This window comes from Lingula anatina, chromosome 1, assembly GCF_051362555.1.
Source record: "Lingula anatina isolate TDL-2025a chromosome 1, LinAna3.0, whole genome shotgun sequence".
Taxonomy (NCBI): Eukaryota; Metazoa; Brachiopoda; class Lingulata; order Lingulida; family Lingulidae; genus Lingula; species Lingula anatina.
The window spans coordinates 47,473,211-47,493,099 of record NC_141767.1 but is presented as its reverse complement, the minus strand read 5'-3'; the positions used below and the strand labels follow the sequence as shown (position 1 = coordinate 47,493,099).

Here is a 19,889-nt window from a genome sequence, read left to right as displayed (position 1 = left end):
TCTTAGCCAAATAGTACTGTTATTGATAATTATTTTTTTATATTTGCAGATATAAATTGACAAAAATTGTTAACTTTTTTCTATCCGGGAATAAAATTAATGTAAAAATTCAGTAGTGGAACTGTAATCAGTGTATACTCACAGTCCCTTATATTCAAATCCATTGATATAGTCTGGATACCACCTGGCTACACCAAACCTCACATATGTACACTCATTGTCAAACATGAGCCTAGAAGGAAATATATTAACAATGTTTTACATTAGTAATTGCATTAACACCCTTCTACACTGGGTAAATATTTCATCATTATAACATGATGTACAAAAGATATCGCAGTACACAACTTGACTATTGCTTACACACCTTATGAAATCATTCTGAGAACATGGCAAAATCTACTGAATACAAAACATCAGACAATAAATATTGCATACTTGGTAAAAAGGGCTACATTACTCACAATTCTTTATTGTCATCTGTTGCTTCAGGGGTCTGACAGCTCTGATTGGTCAGGCAGATGAAAGTGAAGCGTTCAAACAACTTAATCAGTTCATACTGCCCCCTAGTGCTGTCTGTGCGGGTGGGATCTAGGAGCTCACAAAAGATGGATAATATCCCTTTCTTGGTTGCCAGGGGTAATCTAGAAAATAAAAGATTGTGCTTCATCAACTCCTATAAAAGTTGACTAAAAATACCATGTTTCATTATCTTTTGCTTCATAGGTCATTTTGGAAATCCCTTCTTCATATATGATTGGTGTGTGTGTGTGTGTGTGTGTGTGTGTGTGTGTGTGTGTGTGTGTGTGTGTGTGTGTGTGTGTGTGTGTGTGTGTGTGTGTGTGTGTGTGTGTTGAAACTTGAGAACTTAAATAAAAAGAAAATGATACTAATAAGATCCATTAATAATAAATTAAATGTAGTCATATTATGAGAGACAATGACCCAGGCAAACTATATTTTCATTAATTGACAGCAACATCTTAACACTTATCAACAGCTCCAAATTCTAAGCCATACTTAAATAACCAAAACTTACGGTCTTGTTTCTCCCTCTTGGATCATCAGGTCCAGTATATACTCGGTGACATGCAGTTCATTGTTACTGAGACTCCTATCATTGCCCACTGTGGTCTTCAAGTCATTTATCAGGCTGAACAACAACAACAGAATGTAGGTGAATCAAATGCATGTAACAGTGATGTCAAAGCAGTTACTGAACATATATGTGGCAAAAATATTAAGCAGGCTTCTTAATTCATTCTTGGAAATGACTATTGCTAGACAAAACCATATTCTTAACTTATCCTTTTCTAAGCAAGAATATTTTAATTAAACTATAAAATTAAATATAACTGGGAATATTGTGATCAAAGCCAACACCTAGTTTGACACTCACTTGTTGATGTTGTTATCAGTCATTTCTGGAAGGAGAGCCTCTGCCCTGATGTCCCAGAACTTCTGCTCATCAGTCTCTACTATGGTCACATTGGCCACAGACATCACCTTATTTAAACTAAAAAAGAACATTAGCAAATCAATATAGTTAGAATTTCATTAGACTGAAAAGTCAGTTTACAATGTTGAAGACCAATCGCTATCCCCATTTTTTTTGTTTAATTTCTATAAAAAAATGGCAAAGTGCAATGATATTTCACCATGCACATGTGTATTTTGCCATATTGCATTACTGTTATAATTCCTCTAAGACTCACAGAAATGTACTTCATCACATTGTTATATCTTATAATCCTCCTACTTAAGGTCAAGTCATACCTGGCTCCACTGGTGGGGTTACCTAGCACCACCTGGAACATCTTGGGGTAAGGGTTGTCTGAAGCTGTCACTGGACTCAGTGATATCACAAGATACTGGCTCTCCTGAGAATAAAATAAAAAGAATAAACATTGTACACACTTTCACTGCTACCTGATAATTAAACTCTATGCCACTGGCACGTAAGTGATTCTCATTATTGAAACATTCATTGATCAAAAGTCAAATTCTTTAGCAGAGAGTTTAAACAGTGATAACAAATATGAAAATATATGTAATATCATTTGAATATAATTCAGCTTGGTCAGTGATCTACAGCAAAATCCACATGTACACACTACTGCAGCAATATAATAACTACTTTGTTTTTAAATTTCAATCAAATCTTTTACATACCACATTTGCGTCAAAGAGGAGTTTTCCTGACACAGCACTGTAGTCTGCCTTGTCCAGTGCAGAGTAGACCCTAACACCAGCTATGGACTGAGGTGTGTCCACTGATTTGGTGGCATAGTCCACTTGGACAGTCTGACCTTTGCCCTTGATCCTCTGGACCTCCAGCCGGACACTCCTTTCATTCTTACCAACTGTCTTCAATCTAGATGAAAAATAGATTTGGAATTTATTTCATTTTGGTCATTATTTCCGATGACCCAGTCTGAGATTCAATTTTCAGACAAGTGTAAAATGTAACTTTGAATTATCTATTTTTTGCTATTAATAGTGGAGGATGTCAACTGATACATATATTAGACACAACATTTTGTTTAATAGAGATAAGAACAAGGACCTGAACACTGAAATTACAGAATGAAACCAATGTGACTGAACAAAATAAAATTTGTTGAGATGAAACATCATATTCTATTCTATTAAAATTTATGTTGAGATAAAACATATTCTGTTAATCATTTTATTATTTATCATGTTAACTACATTTAAGTTAACTCTTACAAAGATGTCTGGGCAAACTGCACCAGCCCATCAGGGTAATCACTGGGTAACATGGTAACATTGGCCACTTTGCTGGCATCATTGACTCTGTATCCAGCAGCAGAGTCTTCTGGAGCTGGTAACTGGACAAGGAAGCTTGAAGCATACTCTGGGATCTGTGAAAAGAGAGACAGATATTCCAATACAGCCATTGTAAGCACATACGTACATAGTCAAAGAAACATAGCTATCTGATGTTAAAAATGTCTTTATAACAATTATTCATTTCAAATTCTCAAAATTTCTATTGTAGGCATATGAAAGATAATAATTGTTATGGTGACTGAAAGAAGAAAAACGATGTTTATCAATAAGTAAATGCTTCTGTTTGGCTGGCAAGAGTGTGATTTCCTTACATCATCTTTTCTGAGGAGTACATTGAGAGGACATGTGGTTTGCCCCACAGCACACACAGCCTCTCCCTCCACATCTACCACCTGGTCGTCTGCTCCAACTACTTTCCATTTTATCTGAAAAAATAATTTTAAAAAATCAGAGTACCATTAGTACATATGTGAATAAAATCAAAACAGGCATTAACTACCAATTTTTTGCTTTTAAATTTTGGTAATAATAATAGGATAAATCATGACGATTAACAATTCATAATACCTACTTAGAAATACTAGCTTTGCTTTTTCTTACCCTTGCCTCTCCAAATGAACCATTCACTCTGATAAGAGTGAGTCTTGCCACAGCATCTCCATCTTCATCAGCTGTCACATAAAGAGAATCTCCTCTGAATCCAATGACTCCATTCCAGTTGTCATTCTTCCTTATAATAACCATGGCATAACCCTAAGATGGAAAAATCACCAGACATGCAAAAACTTTCATCAAGGACAAAAACAGGTATTAAAGTAAATTTGAATTACAAAACAATTTTTTAATCAGATTTTAAAGGTTTCCATCCAATCATTCTACTAAATAAAAGCTTTAAAAGTGTACTTTACATCCTACAACATATTTATGGAATTAATAAATAGCAGTTGGGAATGACCTTGCCATATATTTTGCTCAAACTTACCCTTTTTGTACCATCCAATTGTCCTTCAGCTATCCTAGCTCCCCCTGTAGGCTCAGTCAAATAAACAAACAAGGACTCATCAGGCTCTGGTCTAGTATCATCTAATATGTCCAGAGTAACTACTTTCTGGACCTCACCATCCAACATGGTCACTTCTGTGTCCAGCACCTGGTAATCACTATTTAGTGCAGCATGGCTGAATGGGTCTGGATTTCTATTGGCTAGTATTTGACCTATGGTGTCATTCCTATCTGATGGCTGCTGTACTATCAATCTGTCCCATGCTTCTCCACCACCAACTGTGCGAACCTTTACTGACACTGTGCCGAATGTACCTCCTAAAATATGAAAAACAAGAACATGCATGGGTTATTTCTTTGACTAAAAAAGTAATAAAGTTTATAGTTGGAAGTACAACTATTCTCAATAGATATTGGTTCTGACTTGGTCATGCAGCGACCTTTATTGTTGTCTTTGTACATTAGTTGGTAAACTGGTCTCAAAAGGGTTGATCAATTAGCTCATTATCAGCTATAGGTGCATGCTGCCCTGATTACCTAGGTAATTTCCATCTTTCAGAAAATACATATATCATAATATAGTTAAGAGTAATGAGCTTAAGAAGGATCTTAATGTCCCTATGATGGATCAGACCTGGTTTATGAAGCATTTCACCATTTTTGGCATAAAAAAGTCTAGAGTGATATATTTTTGTAAAACTTCTTTTAGTCTCTGATAGAAAACAAGACTCATCCTTACCTGAGCGGAAAACAGTCAACCGAACTGCAGATGGCAGAAGACACACAGGCGTTGTCACAGAGGAATTGCACTCTGGGGCAACAGCAGGACTTGCTGTGACACTGAGTACACCATATGGGTCACTGTTCCTGTTGATGGTTATCTTGGCTGAAGAGGCCATGGTGCTGAGGCGTGGAGATATTCCTTGTCTTGCATTGGTGGGCAGGCTTTCCACCATGGTCAAATTGACAAAAAAATGTTCTTCTGTCTCAGGTAGATTGTCTGGTTTGATCTGAATGTATAATTCAGAAAAAAATACTTTAAGTATCTTTATTCTACTTTTCACTGACTCAGAGGAATTGTCTTTCTTAAGTGTTGAAATGCTGAAATTTTTCCAGAAGAATTAAAAACATATAACTAAAAATGTTGTTCAAATCAAAAATGATAGCACAAATAACTCTCTGATGTTTGGTGACATTATCATGAAACCACCCATAAAATTATACCTTCTCTTATATCCATACTCACCTCTACTAGGACAGTGGCATTTGTCTGCATGCTGGTCATTCTAGTTGACCCATCTCGAAGTTCTGTGAAGTCAGCCCCAGCAGTGGCAGTTGCACCATTGGTAGCATATCTTATCACCACATTGCCATTAGAGCCATACACACGTCTTAGGTGGAGTCTCACCTGTATTACAAACAAATAAAAATGACTGAATAAAATGGTGATCATGAAATATTACAGTTGTGTGTTGGTGACAGGTATGACAGTGGTGCCATTTATCATCAAGATTCTCATTAAACTATCATACCATACTTTAACTAAAGTCAAGAACCTATTTGGCAAATTGATGACTCTCTTCTAAAAAAATAATTATGTTCGTTTTTTAATCTACGTAGCAAATTAATTGCTTGCACTAATCATTGTAATCATAAATGCCAAAAAATACAAAGGTTATAAAAGCAAACTAATGATGCAAAATACATGCAATTAAACATATTAAGTTAATCTTTAACAGTTGAGTTGAGCAACTGCTATGCATTACTGATCCTGCAATTCAACTTTACATAATTTACCAAACATATTCAATTTAAGAAAATTTACACAGGAAAGATGGCCTGAGTTATCTTGAAAAGACAATTCTGTTTGTAATGTGTATATACGATCGTACCTCGCCAGCATTTTCATCCACACTAATATCTCTAGAGTTAGGAGCGAACTCCATGACCCCAGACGGCTCTATCTCTACCAGTGTGAAGCCATTGTTGAGTCTGGCTCCACCAGCAACGGAGTCAGGCGTCCTGGGAGCGGCTGCTATGTGAGCAGCAAAAAGTTCTGGGAAGCCAAATACTGGGAATACCTACAAATGAAATCAAAAGTCAGTATCTATATGCCACACAAAAAGCATCAAAGTCAGTGCTTCAAGTCTTCCACTATTAGCTCGCCTGAGGGTGAACTTGTTTTAACTGCATGTATTATTTAAAACAAGGGTTACCTGCACATTAACAATTTTGAATGGAATTCCATGTTCTAGGATCACTGTGGCAGCATCTGGGGAAATAGTCCCTGAAGCAAAACCCTGGGGTGCCTGACCCTGGGGATACCCTGTTTGCCAATCCACCTCTACACGTCCATATGTCCCCCTGCGGCTCACTACCAGACTGGCTATGCCATTAGCTAGGTAGGTTGAAAAATAAATATGAAGATGTGCTTTGATATATGTACCAATAATTCATAATCTAAATCATCAAACTTTTTAATTATCATGATTCATTAGAAAAAAATTCATCAAACTTTTTAAATATTATGATTCATTTATATCACATGTCATCTCAGACTTGGAAATATGATAATATCAGGTAACCTAAGCCACATAACCAATAAATTAAGCAAACTTTAAGCATGTTAGTCCTATATATTGAAAAAGAAAAACTTTTTTTAGAAATTAAGAGCCTTGACAGTTTGTTATTTTATTAATGGTTTTGGAAAGGATATAATTGGTGATATAAGGAAATTACTTGAAATTTCCAGGAAAATTAAATTGCTAGATGAAGGTGTAACACTCATCAAGTGCCTCTAACAAATTGTGTCTCTCTAATTGCAGTAAAGTGAAATAACTCCAATAAAGTAAAGAGGAGTAATTGCAATAAGAGATAATTATATTTGCCTAATTCCAATGATTAATTAAGAAAATATTATTTCATTTCTGAACCCATAATGTAAATATCATTTCTCAGCAGATAATCAATATTAAATTATCAAAATAAACAGGTAATATCCTGTATGATATACTTATCATTGGCAATTCCAAGAAACATTTTAGGTTATTAATTTCTCTGAATGGATTATACTCACTATCATTGACATTCACAACTGTCTTGTCAAATCCAATGATGCTATTGGCTGCCTCTGGAGGAACGACTACCTTGACAACAGCCTGTCCTGCGGCAAGGCGTGGGGGTGTAGCCACTGAAAGGAACAGATCATCACAAGTCTTTTTTCAGTGCATTGATTAATTTTTCTTAATGCTTGCTTAGCTTTGGTAACAGAGCAATGGTTTCTTTGGTTTGTGTTATGAATCATTACATTTAGTCACTAACTGAAGACTTCAAAGGCTAAATCACAGACATCAAAGATTTCAGGTTTTGCAATATGTCCTACGCTTATCTTCAATTTCACGGCTTCATTTTCTATTTTTTTTTTTTTTTTGCAATGCTTTTGATACCTTTTCATGTTTATCTACTGTGGAAAATGTTTTTTCAACCATTTGATTCATGCATGTCAAATGCTCTAAATATTACATTCATTTCTTTTCAAATTTACATATTTTTCTCATCTCCTAGTTTATAACTGAATAACAAATGCCCTTATTTCCAATTAATTAGAGTAGCACTGATTCTTTTAACCCTTGTTTTTGCAATGCTTTTGATACTCTTTCATGTTTATCTACTGTGCAAGTTGCTTTTTCAACCCTTTGATTCATGCATCATGACAAATGCTCTAAATATTACATTCATTTTTTTTAAGATGCATATTTTTTCATATTCTACTTTACAATTGAATAACAAATGCCCTTATTTCCAATTAATTAGAGTAGCACTGATTCTTTTGACCTTATAGCTAGTTTTTGTATGGAAAACTTCAATATCTCTGATTGAGTCATTCCACAAAAGATATTAAGTTTATTCATGTAATGAGGAAATAAGGTATTTCCATGAACATAATTCTTTAAACAGCAAAAAAAAAAAAAAAAAAAAAATGTAACATATCATCTTATCATCTTATATACCATGAAAACTAATAAATCAAAAGGAAAAAAGCATGAAAAATCATGATCTGTTGCATTAATTTCATAATAAAAAATTGGCTTCTCATACTTCCAATATCTTACTTAGTAAACTCACCTGCAACTCCAATATAGTTGACATCTGTGAGAGTCAGTGTAAAGGTTGACCCTTCCTCTAAGAAAACATCATTAGCCGCCCTGAGTGTCTTGATGGCAAATGTCTGCCCTGGTTGGAAAGTGACCGAGTCTGTGCCAGGAACATATGTTATACCAGACTGGGCCTAAGACGTGTAGAGAACAATGCAGTGAGTGGTCAAATTATCTTTTACATCTGAATTGTATTTTTTATGGATATTTAATTAAATTAAAATATCAAATTATTTAAATCAAAAAGACTTAATCAGATTTGAATGCCAGGTTTTCACATATATATGTATATACCTTCATTGTTGAAACAAAAATACCGGTAGTTAGTACCAGTAGAAAAAATAATAAAAGAGCAAATAAAACTAATCAAGTGCAAATAAATAGTATAAAAAATAATAAAATTGTGAAAGGTCACACCTGTCTTTTTGTTCTGTTAGACTGAAGCTCAGGCTGCAATCAATGATAAAAGAAAATAGATGAAAACTCTAGTGCATAAGTACAGAATGTGAATGAAAATAAAAACTCAGAAAAGCAATAATCAAGATAATTGAAATGCAAGAACAACCAAGCAGCAAAAGCCGTCAAATGCACAGACCTATCCTGGCATTTAGACTAACTTCATCTATCAAAGTAAAAAACCTGACCTTGGGGTCCAACGTAAAAATTTACACACAAGTTTCAGATGGCTACCAATTAACAAAGTACTGCATCAAAAATTAAATGGAACATTTAACTTTGGTGAAAATCAGTAACTGTGCCAAGTCAACAAATGAAAATAAAAAATCAACAGGAAGAATAGAACAGTTAAAGGCATCAATCAAAGATATGTCATTTTCTTATGTGAGGCATCAACCAAAAATGCAATGTCACACACAAAGCATGCAGATCTATCTGAAAAATGACCAATTAACACCCTCCCCTCTCTAAAAGAAGAATTAAAAGAAATGTTACCTGATCATAAACAATGCCGTAGCTAATGCGCACAGTGCCCACACTGCCAGCAAACCTGGTGATGTTGATTCTAACATGGCGGCTGTAGTCTACTGTGTCCACTATGACAGTCTGATACTTGGACTCCACACCAAACACACCATGAGGGTCATCATTGTATCTGTTGGAAGTGATATTAAATGTTTAAATCATATTATTATTATTATTATTATTACTATTATTATTATTATTATTATTATTACAATGCAATTTACTGAAAACAAATATTAAATAGGCTGATGATTTTAAAATATGACAAAAATTTACTTCATCAATGAAATTCATAATATGCTACCCAAATTTTAAATTGTGTTTATTTTGACACATTAATAATTATCATTCTTCTGATACCATAGATCCATATGTAGCACTCATACGTTTTCTTTGTTAATTACTTACTGTATGGTAAAAGTTGAAGTGTTAAACTGGGTGTCAACCTCAGCTCCTCCTTCTACCCTTAGCAATTGTAATGTGAAGGTTTCATCAAGTTCAGGTTCATCGTCAGGCAGAATTCTCAGCAAAATCTCAGAATCCCTTTTTTCAGCAGCAATGGTAGTGTTTCCCTTCATTGGTTCAATGTCAGGCACCGATCCCTGGGGCCCTACAACCTGCCACTGGACCTGTATAGTAAGGGGGGAGAATACATTGTATATCTGTTACTAAATTGTGATCCTTTTTAAAAACAGGTCAAATTACGTATAATCACTATGATTCACTTGAAGTGCTTATACATAATCTAGAAAGTTGCTGTCTGTTATATTGCCTACTGTCCATCCTGTTCACAGTCCTACAAATAAAACATTTATCTATTTGTTCCACAAAAATACTTGAATACCTTTTTCTAATATTTTCCAGCAGCTTCTTATCATCAATTTATAAAGCAGCAAGCTGATCAGAGCTTTCGGTTTCTTACCACAATATTTCCAATAGTTCCTTCCCTTCTATAGAGAGGAAAGCTGAGGAGCCTCCCTCCTTCCACAGCTGAGGGCTCTACAGCAGTGCGGGGAGACTGGGCTACACCAGAGAAATGTACTATACCATTGGGGTCACCATGCTTCAATATCTGTACAATAAAACAACAGCATCATTTGAACTGGTTGAGACTTGATTTGAGTTTCACAACGCCAATCCATTAAATGTTTTAGAGAAACAAATACTGCAGGTTATATTAAAGGTTTTCACATCCATATCTTCTTTTATTCATTGGTTGAACATATTCGTATCAATGTATATTAATTCAAACCACCATAATTCTTTTTTTTTTTTCTCAAGCATATCAGTTGAGCATTAAAATTAACCCAGAATATGTGATGAAAAGTGAGCATACAAAAATGAATGCTTAAGAAACTTACAGTAAGGGTAACATTGCCTGCCAGAGGGTCCACCTCTCCGTTGGTTTCCCCAGGAGGCGAGGCCTGAATGTCCAATATCTCTATCACAAATATCTTCTGGATCTCCCATACAGTGTGAGGTTTGATGGTCAGTGTGAAGGTCTTGGCTCCACCTTCATTGTTCCCCCAGCTCAAGGTACCACTGGTCAACTCCCTGTTGTTCAACTGGTAGGCCACATCATTGGTCTCTTCAAGGACTAACTTGAAGTTGTTTGGCCCCAAGATTCTCCAGCGTAGCTAAAATGAAGATGGAAAAATGGGGAACATATATATATTTCTTTTTGTTTTAGAAAAAAAATCTAGGAAAGGCATTTATTTTAGTCATATAATACCAGAATGACAGTGTAAGTTCTTAAATACCTCACATAACTCAATGGTGCACAGAAGCATACCCAATATTAAACAGTAGTGCCCCATTTCACTCAATCCAATTTACTCAATAATTTAATATCAACAAAAAAGTTCATACTGGAAAGGTTCACTTACTGTTTGGAAGCCAACTTGGCCCTCAGTTCTGGCAATAGTAAAAGTGAGCTGCCTGGGTTGTGCAGGGTTTGGTATGATAATCTCAGTCTGGCCGAGGAAACTGAACTTGCCATTGGGATAGTCTGACTTGGCTATGGTCACCATGGAGGTTGTCTGAGCACCAAGTCTGGCACCTCCTAAATTGGGCAATGAAAAGTGAAAAGAAAAACTGATTACAAAGAATGAGAGATTGGCAGTATGTATGTTAATTTCTATATATTACTTTGTTGGTTGGTTAATTTGTATATATATATATTGCTTAATTTGTTGGTGAAGTATGACTTGGCAATGATCACTGCCTTGCCTTGTTTTCACATTGCCAGTTTATTTTATACTGGCTATTATCACAGAAATTAAGAATAATTCAACAGCTTAAAATTAGATTGGTTTCCTACATCAGTGCTGGCCTTATGATTACTGTATACTGCCCAACATTCACTTTTAATTTATCACACTACTTTCACCGTAAATTGTATTGTATTACTTGACTTAATTGAATTAACTTAGCATTATGATTTACAGCATGTCCCACAGCACTGAGCTAAGTAAATAATGGTTTCTTTACAAAAACAGCTGATATCCTGAGTATTCCTAGGTGTGTGTAGAATAGCAATATATTATATCATATTACACTGCATTAGTTTTTCATTCTTCACAGCATAAGTAGGAAATGTCATATATAGTTCCATTACTTGATATTAAATTATGTCTTATTAACTCAAATGACACAATCTATGCACTGTTATTTGTATGAACTGGGCTCCTGATTAACTGTATGGGCAGAATAACAATTCTATTATTCCATTACATTATCCCTTCCAGTCAAACTGAAAATGACAGTGTTGGTAAGTAAGTCAGACATTGCTTTAACGGGGCAGGTCTAGTCGGCTTCGATCTTCACCAAGTCAATTTAAAAAAATTCAATTATACAAATGTCTCTGAAGTTTCAGACCATCTTCTAAATCAACTTAAAGATCACCTCATTCCACCCTTGTGACCACATAAAATTATAAGACCTACTCATGGAAAATATTTCAAAACATAAGTAATTCTCAAAATGACTTAACAGCAATGTGTCAAGTTCAAACTGAATTTTAAAAAAAATCATGCTTGTTAAACAGTTATGAAAAAAATCCTGCCCTTGGGCATCTTTTAATCTAGTGCTCATCAAAATGAAGAGAAAATAATTCATGTATGCAAAAGAGATCTAGACAGTAAACCTTTGTAATGTACAGACAACATATAACTGCGAAGTGACAAACTGGTAATCAATGAACCATGCCAAAACTAAAACAAACAACAGATTTAAATGCTCAATGCTTTAAATAAATAAATAAATAACATTTCAAAAAGAACTGCCATAACAATATGTACTTACCAGAGACCCCAGTCAGTCTCAGGTCCAAAGTTTCAGCCATCTCCCTGTCGCTGTCATCTCTCACAGTAATATTTATGGTATTATACATCATTCCATCCCCAAACACAATCTCCCCATCCTGGAGAAGATAGTCCAGTCCCGCTGTGGCTGTTATACCACTTGATGAAAATGTGGCAGACACACGTCCATAGGAACCCAATTTGCGTATCACAGGTACCCTGGCTATGCCTCCTTCTTCTCTGGCTGGAATGTTTGTAATGTTTCTTTTAATCTTGATGTTTTTTAGAAAACATGTATAGGTAATATTGATGGCATTAAGGAAAATCATAGATATTTTCTATAATTAGTAAGTCAATCTATTCAGGTAAATAACCCAATGCGTTTATTGCTACCTTTAATTCCTCTGGATAATCAGAAGTGAAAATTAACAGAATGCCAAATAAATATCCTGATAAAATACAAAGAAAGAAATTATTGGTATATCACACACACAAACTCACACGCGCACACACACACACACACACACACACACACACACACACACACAATCAAGCACAAGAGCAAAGTAAGGCTACAATTTATGGTTAAACTCAGCCACAGCTCAGTGACAGATGGATGAGGGAACAGTGCGATCAATACTGATGACCTAACGGATTAAATCATATTTATCAAAGAGACCATAGTTCCTCCTCACCTATAAAGCTGATGGATTCTGGTGCAAACTCAATAACCCCCTCAGCATTGTCATTCTTGTCTATGACAATAATCTTGGTGGACAGGGGCCCTATTCCTGGAGGCATGTCCAGTTGAAGTCCATTGGGCAGTAATGTGTAGTTGTTGATGCTGGAATGGAAAGCGAAACGAGTAATAATTTTGTTGTAAAGTCACTGTTACAAACTGTTTTAAAAGGCAAGACTCTGTAAGGAGTGATATTGAATTTTATTATTTACCAGCATTGCAATTATGGAAAGTTCTTAATGAACTACTCTTAGGGAAAGCTTGCTGTATAATCTCCTAATAGACACTAAACAGATTCCCCGTGGGGATTACACAGTAAACTTTCAAGTAGGTTGGTCATATTTTATCCACAGATCTGTTAGACTGCTGATCATCTTTAGTCGTGCATGCCGCCTTACACTAAAAGCTGTATCAAAAAAATTAGGATTTTGACACAATGAATATCAATATATTTTCATGCACTGAAATTGAAATTAAATTATTTTAATACAGTAATTTAAACTGGGCATAAAGTAAGAATTTTTCAAAACTAACAACTTCCCTTCAAAGTACTTTAAAATTGTCTTCCTTAGAATGTTTTATTCTATCAACAAATTAACAATTTATAAGAAGACTATTTAACAGAATGTGCTGCACAAAAATTTGAAGTTTTCTAGATAATGTATGATGTCATTGAAAGAATACCCTCGTGCTCTTTATGTGCCATAATCTATTACCTCACTTTAATCTGCTATCATTTTATCTAGCATTTACTGCTTCCCTCAGAGTGTTCAAATTGTCTGAAAAAGTAATCTAAAATCTTTCGAAGATGGATTGGTTGACTTTTTTTAGGTAATGATCTAGGCACTTATTAGGAACGTGTATTAGGGACAATTCCTTCCATTAACACATGTTATTTTTAAAATAATAGGATAATTGGCAATGGAAATGGAAAGTTTCAAACCTTCACAACACATTTCCAGATCAGACATCAAAACTGTTGGTAATGACAGACAATTTAAAGAGAAGAATCAGCAAACAGGTAGTTATCTCAATGCATAAAAGAAAGTCCATGTAAAAATAAGGATTTCATCAAATAAAGGACTAACTCCAGCTGGAATTAGGATAAACTGTGACCCTTTATTATTCCCAGATTATATAAGGAACACAATCTTGCTAGAGATTTCTGTATTTAATTTGGTTATCATGGTTGTCTGATGATGTCAAAAATTGGTCGATTTCTTGTCAATGTTAATTCTGTTCATAAAACCATTCTATCAACAAAAAATCAGCTTAAAAAAGAAACTTTCAAATATAGTAGCTCTGCTATAGCATTAGTAATGCACAAAAAGCCAAACTATGTTCACTTTCACACATCAGTGCTGTTTTGTTTTTCAACCTACAAACTAAAAGATCAAATGATAATAATAAGCAGCATCATATAAGATTGAAAGTCATGAACATCATGCCCTTGATCTTTACAAAAGTGATCGCCCGTCATCCAAACACAGTCAGCTTTTTTATCTTCTGGTGTTCATTAGTCTTGGTGTTTAATCATAGCAGACATGATCAATTATCAGACACATTTTCATTGCTCTGGATTAGCAGTTAGGTCATCTGCTATGTTTGTTCTGCATTATTATATTTAGTTTCAGTGAAATAATGGAAACACCTGAATTTTAGATACTCTGCTACTCAGGGTATATTTGTGAGTTAAAACAGTACACACCACAGGGATTTTGGAAAATAAATTGCTTGATCTTGAATATGACATGGTGTGACAAACTTGATATATTAATCACATGCAAAACCCAACTCTCACCTTGGTGTTTGAAGTTCCACTTTTGTGATATTCACATAAAACTGCTCTGGTCCTTCTGGCACATCATCATCTCTGATTCTTATGATGACCGTCTGCCTTGTCTGACCCTCAGCAAAGGTCAGTGTTCCAGACTGGTCCACATAGTCTTGGCCTGCAGTGGCAGTACCAGGAGAAGTGGCAAAGGTGACCCTCACTTGGCCTGCGCTTCCTCCATTTCTGACGATGGAGACTGATACCTGTAGCAGATTGCGTACAAAAATATGCTTTAAAATAGAGTTTTGGGTTTCATCTAAACGCGTATTTGATTGTTCATTCAAACCATTCAATATAAAAAAATTGAGCATGAGGGGATATCGACGTTTATAACTACCAGAGGAAATTTATTTTCTCATGGGTACCACCAGAGGGAATTTCTCTTCACATGGGTATCAACCATGTAAGATACAATAATGAATCAAATCCACTTACAGATTTTGTAATACAATCTGTCAAAATCAGACTAAACCTGGCATATGTTTCAGCATGAAATAAAGAGATATTAGGGCTCATCTTTATCTTCAATGATCAAAAATGGCTTCCAATGATTTTATTGTAAAACCACTTGAACAGGGCAATTATCATTTACCTGTTTGTCAAATTCAATCTCAGTTATTTGAGCTGGTGGACTGAATTCAAATAACCCATGAGGATAGTCACTGGCTACCATAACAACTGTAGCCTCATTTGCCCCCGGCAGAGTGGAGATGGTAGCACCTCCCGTAGCTGAGGTGATTTTCAAGGTGAAGGTCATTCTGGCCTCAGGAATGTCATCATCTTCAGCCTAGAAAATTTACATTGAATAATTCTTTTTCTTTAATGCTTTAAGAGGCCATGTCCTTAACCAAAGGTTAAAAGGACTTTGATGCCTGTATCAGTTAGTAATTAAAACTTCACAGTGGGTTCAAGGCAAGCTGTGATTAATAATTTATATAAAAAAAATGTGGCATATCAAAGCTCTCATGTTTAACTTTTTTCCAGAAAATAAAACTCATTTACTCATTTGCCAGAAATACAAGTGCAGATGACTTATTCATGACCACGGCAAACTAACATATGTGAATTGAAACAGCCTACATAAGTTTAGAATAAAAAAACACAGACATATCTGGCAATTTGAGAGATGCACAAGTCTTAAAATGACTTTTGCATTGCATGTTCCATTTCCAAAGTTATACCACATATCGAAATTCTTAGGTCCAACCATCCAAGTCCAATAAACACTGCTTGGATAATGGCACTGTTAGTTTTATGTGACAGGAAAATCCTACTTTTTATTTCCTTTCAGGAGAAGTATACTTTGCTCTGCATGTATTTGCATTAAATTTTGCTTAGAAATTAAAAAACAATCAATAGGATCTACAGTAGGACTACAGAACTGCTTCTCCTGAGCTTGTAACCTCACTAGGTGAAGGGGGGGGGGGGGGGAGAAGAAAATCTTGAGATGAGCTGAGACACATTTTTCAATTATGGCACCTTCAAAATGTAGAATCAAACTTTTTTTTTCATATCTCAGCTTTAATTGATTTTGATGGAACTCATAACATTTTTATTTTCAAATATACAATTTTTAACAAAAAGATATCATGTATAACAATGTAGAAAGGCCAAAGAGGCCCAGATCATAACAGAGTATAGTCAAGTGGTTATTTGCAGGTGTCTGCAAACTTAAATTTACATCTGGTAATAATATCCATGTATATTTTCTGTCATTTTTCACCAATTATATGTAAATGTATATGAGTAATAATTCTACAACCTTTTTACTTTATAACTGATAACCAATGGACCCTCCCTCTACTCAGGCCTTACTGTCCTCGGTTCAAATTGAATACCTGGTGAGGATACAATATTCTTGCAAAAAATTTACTAATGGCTTTTTCCTGGGCACTGCTTAATAGAAATAAGTTTACAATGAGTCCCATGTGTCAGATTGAAATATGCTTCAATTAGTGGAGTAGGGTGTACTCTAAATTTGTACTAACATCAGCAATAAATTTGTGCACTTAAAACTTATTGGATGTCTAATCAGTTTACCAAATTCATTCTGGTGGTTCAGTTCTTCTCTTGGTATATCTTTGCAAAATAAATATTTTTCTTTTTGTGGCCAGAACAATAGGAAAATTACTTTTAAATATTTTTTCAAATGTTACTAATTCCATATGCAAAGGAATATGTAACATAACAGTAAGAGCAGTAGTTTAGCCTTATAAAGTTGTGACAAGTTGTTAAACAAATATATCATAATAACCTGTAAATTAATTTCTGTAAACTGTTGTCCATCAGCAAAAGTTGCTTCCCCTGTGGCCTGTGTGAATGCATTGACAGCCTGCGTGCTGGGGGTGATCTGCCAGCCGACCTTGACCTCTCCAAAATTACCAATACCTCGGCTGAGTCTGATCACTGCATGACCTGAGAATGAGCTGCTAGGTTCACCTATTGAAATAAAAAATAGGTGAAATTAAAGACATCTTTATGTTATATAAAATAATTGATCATACTTTCAAAAAAAAAAAAAAAAAAAAAAACTGTAAAAATAAAGATAAGATATATATTTTTGAACACAAATTTCAACTTTTGTCTCAAAACCCAGAATAAAATATTTTATAAAAAAATACACTGTTTCTTTTTCAACTGCCATTCATCCAGCATATCACTGAAACAAGCAGTTTCTTTTCTGACTCTGATCATCTGTTTTCTTTAAGTTTCACATCCCAGTGAGTTCATAGAAAGCTAATTGCTTAAAATCATTTTCCCATTTTCAATTTACAGACAAATGTTCTCATATCTACCTATAAAGATATGCTTGTAGTCATCCAATATTGAAATAATCCCTGTAGCACCAGCATCAGGAAGGATGACAATTGTAGCTTCACCACTGATGGGAGAGATTTCTCCAAGGTCTGTAGAGATCAGTGTTAGTCTGAACTGTTCCTCGCCTTCCAATATGGTGTCCCGACGGGTACGCAGAGTGATACTCTTACTTGTCTCACTCTGAAAAAAAAAAAAAAAACAGTAATGATTTGATATATTAACAATTCAAATTCAATTATAAATAACAAAAACATATTATGTCAATTGGCAACACATATACCCAATACTTCACTTAATGATTACAGAATATGTGCACAGAGCATAACCTCTAATATCAAATAGTTTTAATATCAATATACTATCTTTCATGTTCTCTTTTCCTTTTAGCATTAATTTTCAGAGTGCTGTGGCAGCCTGTAACCCATGGGAGTGACATAAAATAATGGCTTTTATTTCTTCACTATTCCCATGTCAGACTAATGGTACTCACAGGACCAAAAGTAACAGTTCCAGCCCACGGCGGCTGGAAATCATTCTGTGCCGCAGCCTCCAGTCTCCATCCCACTGTCACTGTGCCCTCTGATCCCTGAGTACGAACAATGTCAAAGGTCACCTGCCCATTGGCATCAGTTTCTGTCTTGGATTCTTGAACAGTTTTCTGAAAGACAATGTGATGACTAAAATTTTATTGTTTACAAGACTTTCCATGTTATATTCAATAAAGAATTTCAGCTTTGTCAGTGTACCAAATATAAGTAAACTTGCATTTCATTGTTAAAAAATGTCCTTCATAATACCCCTGCTATTAATGGCCAATACAGACTGATGATAATCTATAGCTAAAAACCCTTACACCAATGCATACACAAATAAAATACCATAGCACTCATTGTAAGTTACATCATGTGAGCATTTTCATTTACGTTTACAATGTGCATTCACAATTCAATATTTTATTGCCAAGGATAACAAAGTAAATGCTCCAATCACATTTACTTTATAAACCATAAATGGCAATCGGAAAAGACAGTTTTCTCTTGAGAAAGCTTATTTTGTACAATGGTCTAGTCAAACCTCTATACTTGAGTCAAGGGAAGAGACTAAATTACTGTACAATATCACATCAAATATCAGAGCATTCCTCAGAGAATCGTAAAACCAAATTCAAAAGGACAGAAAAATAAAAATAAATCCAAAATAAATCGACAGCATGAAAAATATCGGTTTTTCAGATGATAGACCACAGAGATAATGCCCCAGATTTGATTCATTTCTCAAAAGTGAGTGCCATTAACTCACCCCCATATGTGTGAACTTTGCACGTAGAGCAGAGAAATGTCTACCAAACAGATGCGATTATGACGAACTATCATGTTGTATCAAATATGGTAAGGGTTAATACACTGACGGGACCAATCAATATTGGCTAAGCGATCAAATAATGTCTGGTTTTTCTCCTTTCAGGATATGCAGTCTAGTAAATGTGCTAAAATCACTGGTATATTGCAGAACAGGATTGCTACATTTTACAAGAACATTTCACATTATAGATTTTGCCAAATCTTACATGAGGAAAACTGCTTTATTCTGATAGCTTTTCATTTTTCTGCAGAGGTACACAGTGGAGGTACCTGTTTAAAAAAAAGCATATCCAATTCAATGAAGACCAAATTTCATTGTACTTGCCTGCCTGATAAGCATTTGAATTTTATTTTTTAAGTCCTACCTGAGTAAACTTACCTGAGTGGTGGCAAACCCAAAGAGTCCATATGGTGAATCATTTTTCATAATGGCCACAGTGACACTGGTCTCTGCCCCCAGGACTGCCCCTCCAGTCACACCCAGCAACTGCACCTCAAATGTCTGGAAAAAATTTAATTCTGTTAATCATCCATCTTTTGTTTCTCTTCTATGCTGAAGAGGTATACTGTAACGTCTAACAGAATCTTGCTAGTCTAAAACAAAGTACAATTGAGATTTTTCAAATTTAAAACACTGGTTGTGTAATAAAATTTTAATTTTCAAAACATAATTTCAGCACAGTTATTCAATGTACTACCATATGCCTTATGATTCTGTTTAAAACTTTCAAATAATTGATAAACAAATTCTGAATCAGTATTAATGAGCAATGTGTGTGCACCAAGTCATGCATTATACATAACATCCTGGCAGATTAAAAATTTATTCTACATATTCAAAAATTAGTAGTTGTTGAGTATATTGGTTTTTCAGTAAGTGTTCAG

At 34.9% G+C, this 19,889-nt stretch overlaps 1 protein-coding gene across 6 annotated transcripts in view; it reads right to left on the bottom strand.

The window, feature by feature from the left end:
* LOC106159787 (adhesion G protein-coupled receptor V1-like) overlaps nucleotides 1–19,889 on the bottom strand; it is a 127,434-nt gene that overhangs the window by 7,872 nt on the left and 99,673 nt on the right. For 5 of the 6 annotated variants that reach the window (XM_086998849.1, XM_086998851.1, XM_086998850.1 and 2 more), the window contains 30 exons: nucleotides 19,384–19,506; nucleotides 18,134–18,301; nucleotides 17,622–17,823; nucleotides 17,081–17,265; nucleotides 15,419–15,613; nucleotides 14,794–15,029; nucleotides 12,949–13,097; nucleotides 12,255–12,497; nucleotides 10,838–11,013; nucleotides 10,313–10,588; nucleotides 9,874–10,023; nucleotides 9,360–9,580; nucleotides 8,922–9,081; nucleotides 8,388–8,420; nucleotides 7,942–8,104; nucleotides 6,893–7,006; nucleotides 6,033–6,214; nucleotides 5,709–5,897; nucleotides 5,063–5,224; nucleotides 4,556–4,826; nucleotides 3,797–4,134; nucleotides 3,415–3,567; nucleotides 3,126–3,239; nucleotides 2,731–2,885; nucleotides 2,173–2,374; nucleotides 1,777–1,880; nucleotides 1,400–1,516; nucleotides 1,040–1,153; nucleotides 465–644; nucleotides 143–232 (listed from right to left, as the gene is read on the bottom strand). In XM_086998849.1, coding sequence (XP_086854975.1) covers nucleotides 143–232; nucleotides 465–644; nucleotides 1,040–1,153; nucleotides 1,400–1,516; nucleotides 1,777–1,880; nucleotides 2,173–2,374; nucleotides 2,731–2,885; nucleotides 3,126–3,239; nucleotides 3,415–3,567; nucleotides 3,797–4,134; nucleotides 4,556–4,826; nucleotides 5,063–5,224; nucleotides 5,709–5,897; nucleotides 6,033–6,214; nucleotides 6,893–7,006; nucleotides 7,942–8,104; nucleotides 8,388–8,420; nucleotides 8,922–9,081; nucleotides 9,360–9,580; nucleotides 9,874–10,023; nucleotides 10,313–10,588; nucleotides 10,838–11,013; nucleotides 12,255–12,497; nucleotides 12,949–13,097; nucleotides 14,794–15,029; nucleotides 15,419–15,613; nucleotides 17,081–17,265; nucleotides 17,622–17,823; nucleotides 18,134–18,301; nucleotides 19,384–19,506 — 5,165 coding nt within the window. The remainder of the gene's footprint in view (nucleotides 1–142; nucleotides 233–464; nucleotides 645–1,039; nucleotides 1,154–1,399; nucleotides 1,517–1,776; nucleotides 1,881–2,172; nucleotides 2,375–2,730; nucleotides 2,886–3,125; nucleotides 3,240–3,414; nucleotides 3,568–3,796; nucleotides 4,135–4,555; nucleotides 4,827–5,062; nucleotides 5,225–5,708; nucleotides 5,898–6,032; nucleotides 6,215–6,892; nucleotides 7,007–7,941; nucleotides 8,105–8,387; nucleotides 8,421–8,921; nucleotides 9,082–9,359; nucleotides 9,581–9,873; nucleotides 10,024–10,312; nucleotides 10,589–10,837; nucleotides 11,014–12,254; nucleotides 12,498–12,948; nucleotides 13,098–14,793; nucleotides 15,030–15,418; nucleotides 15,614–17,080; nucleotides 17,266–17,621; nucleotides 17,824–18,133; nucleotides 18,302–19,383; nucleotides 19,507–19,889) is intronic. The other variant, XM_086998853.1, reaches the window with a different exon arrangement.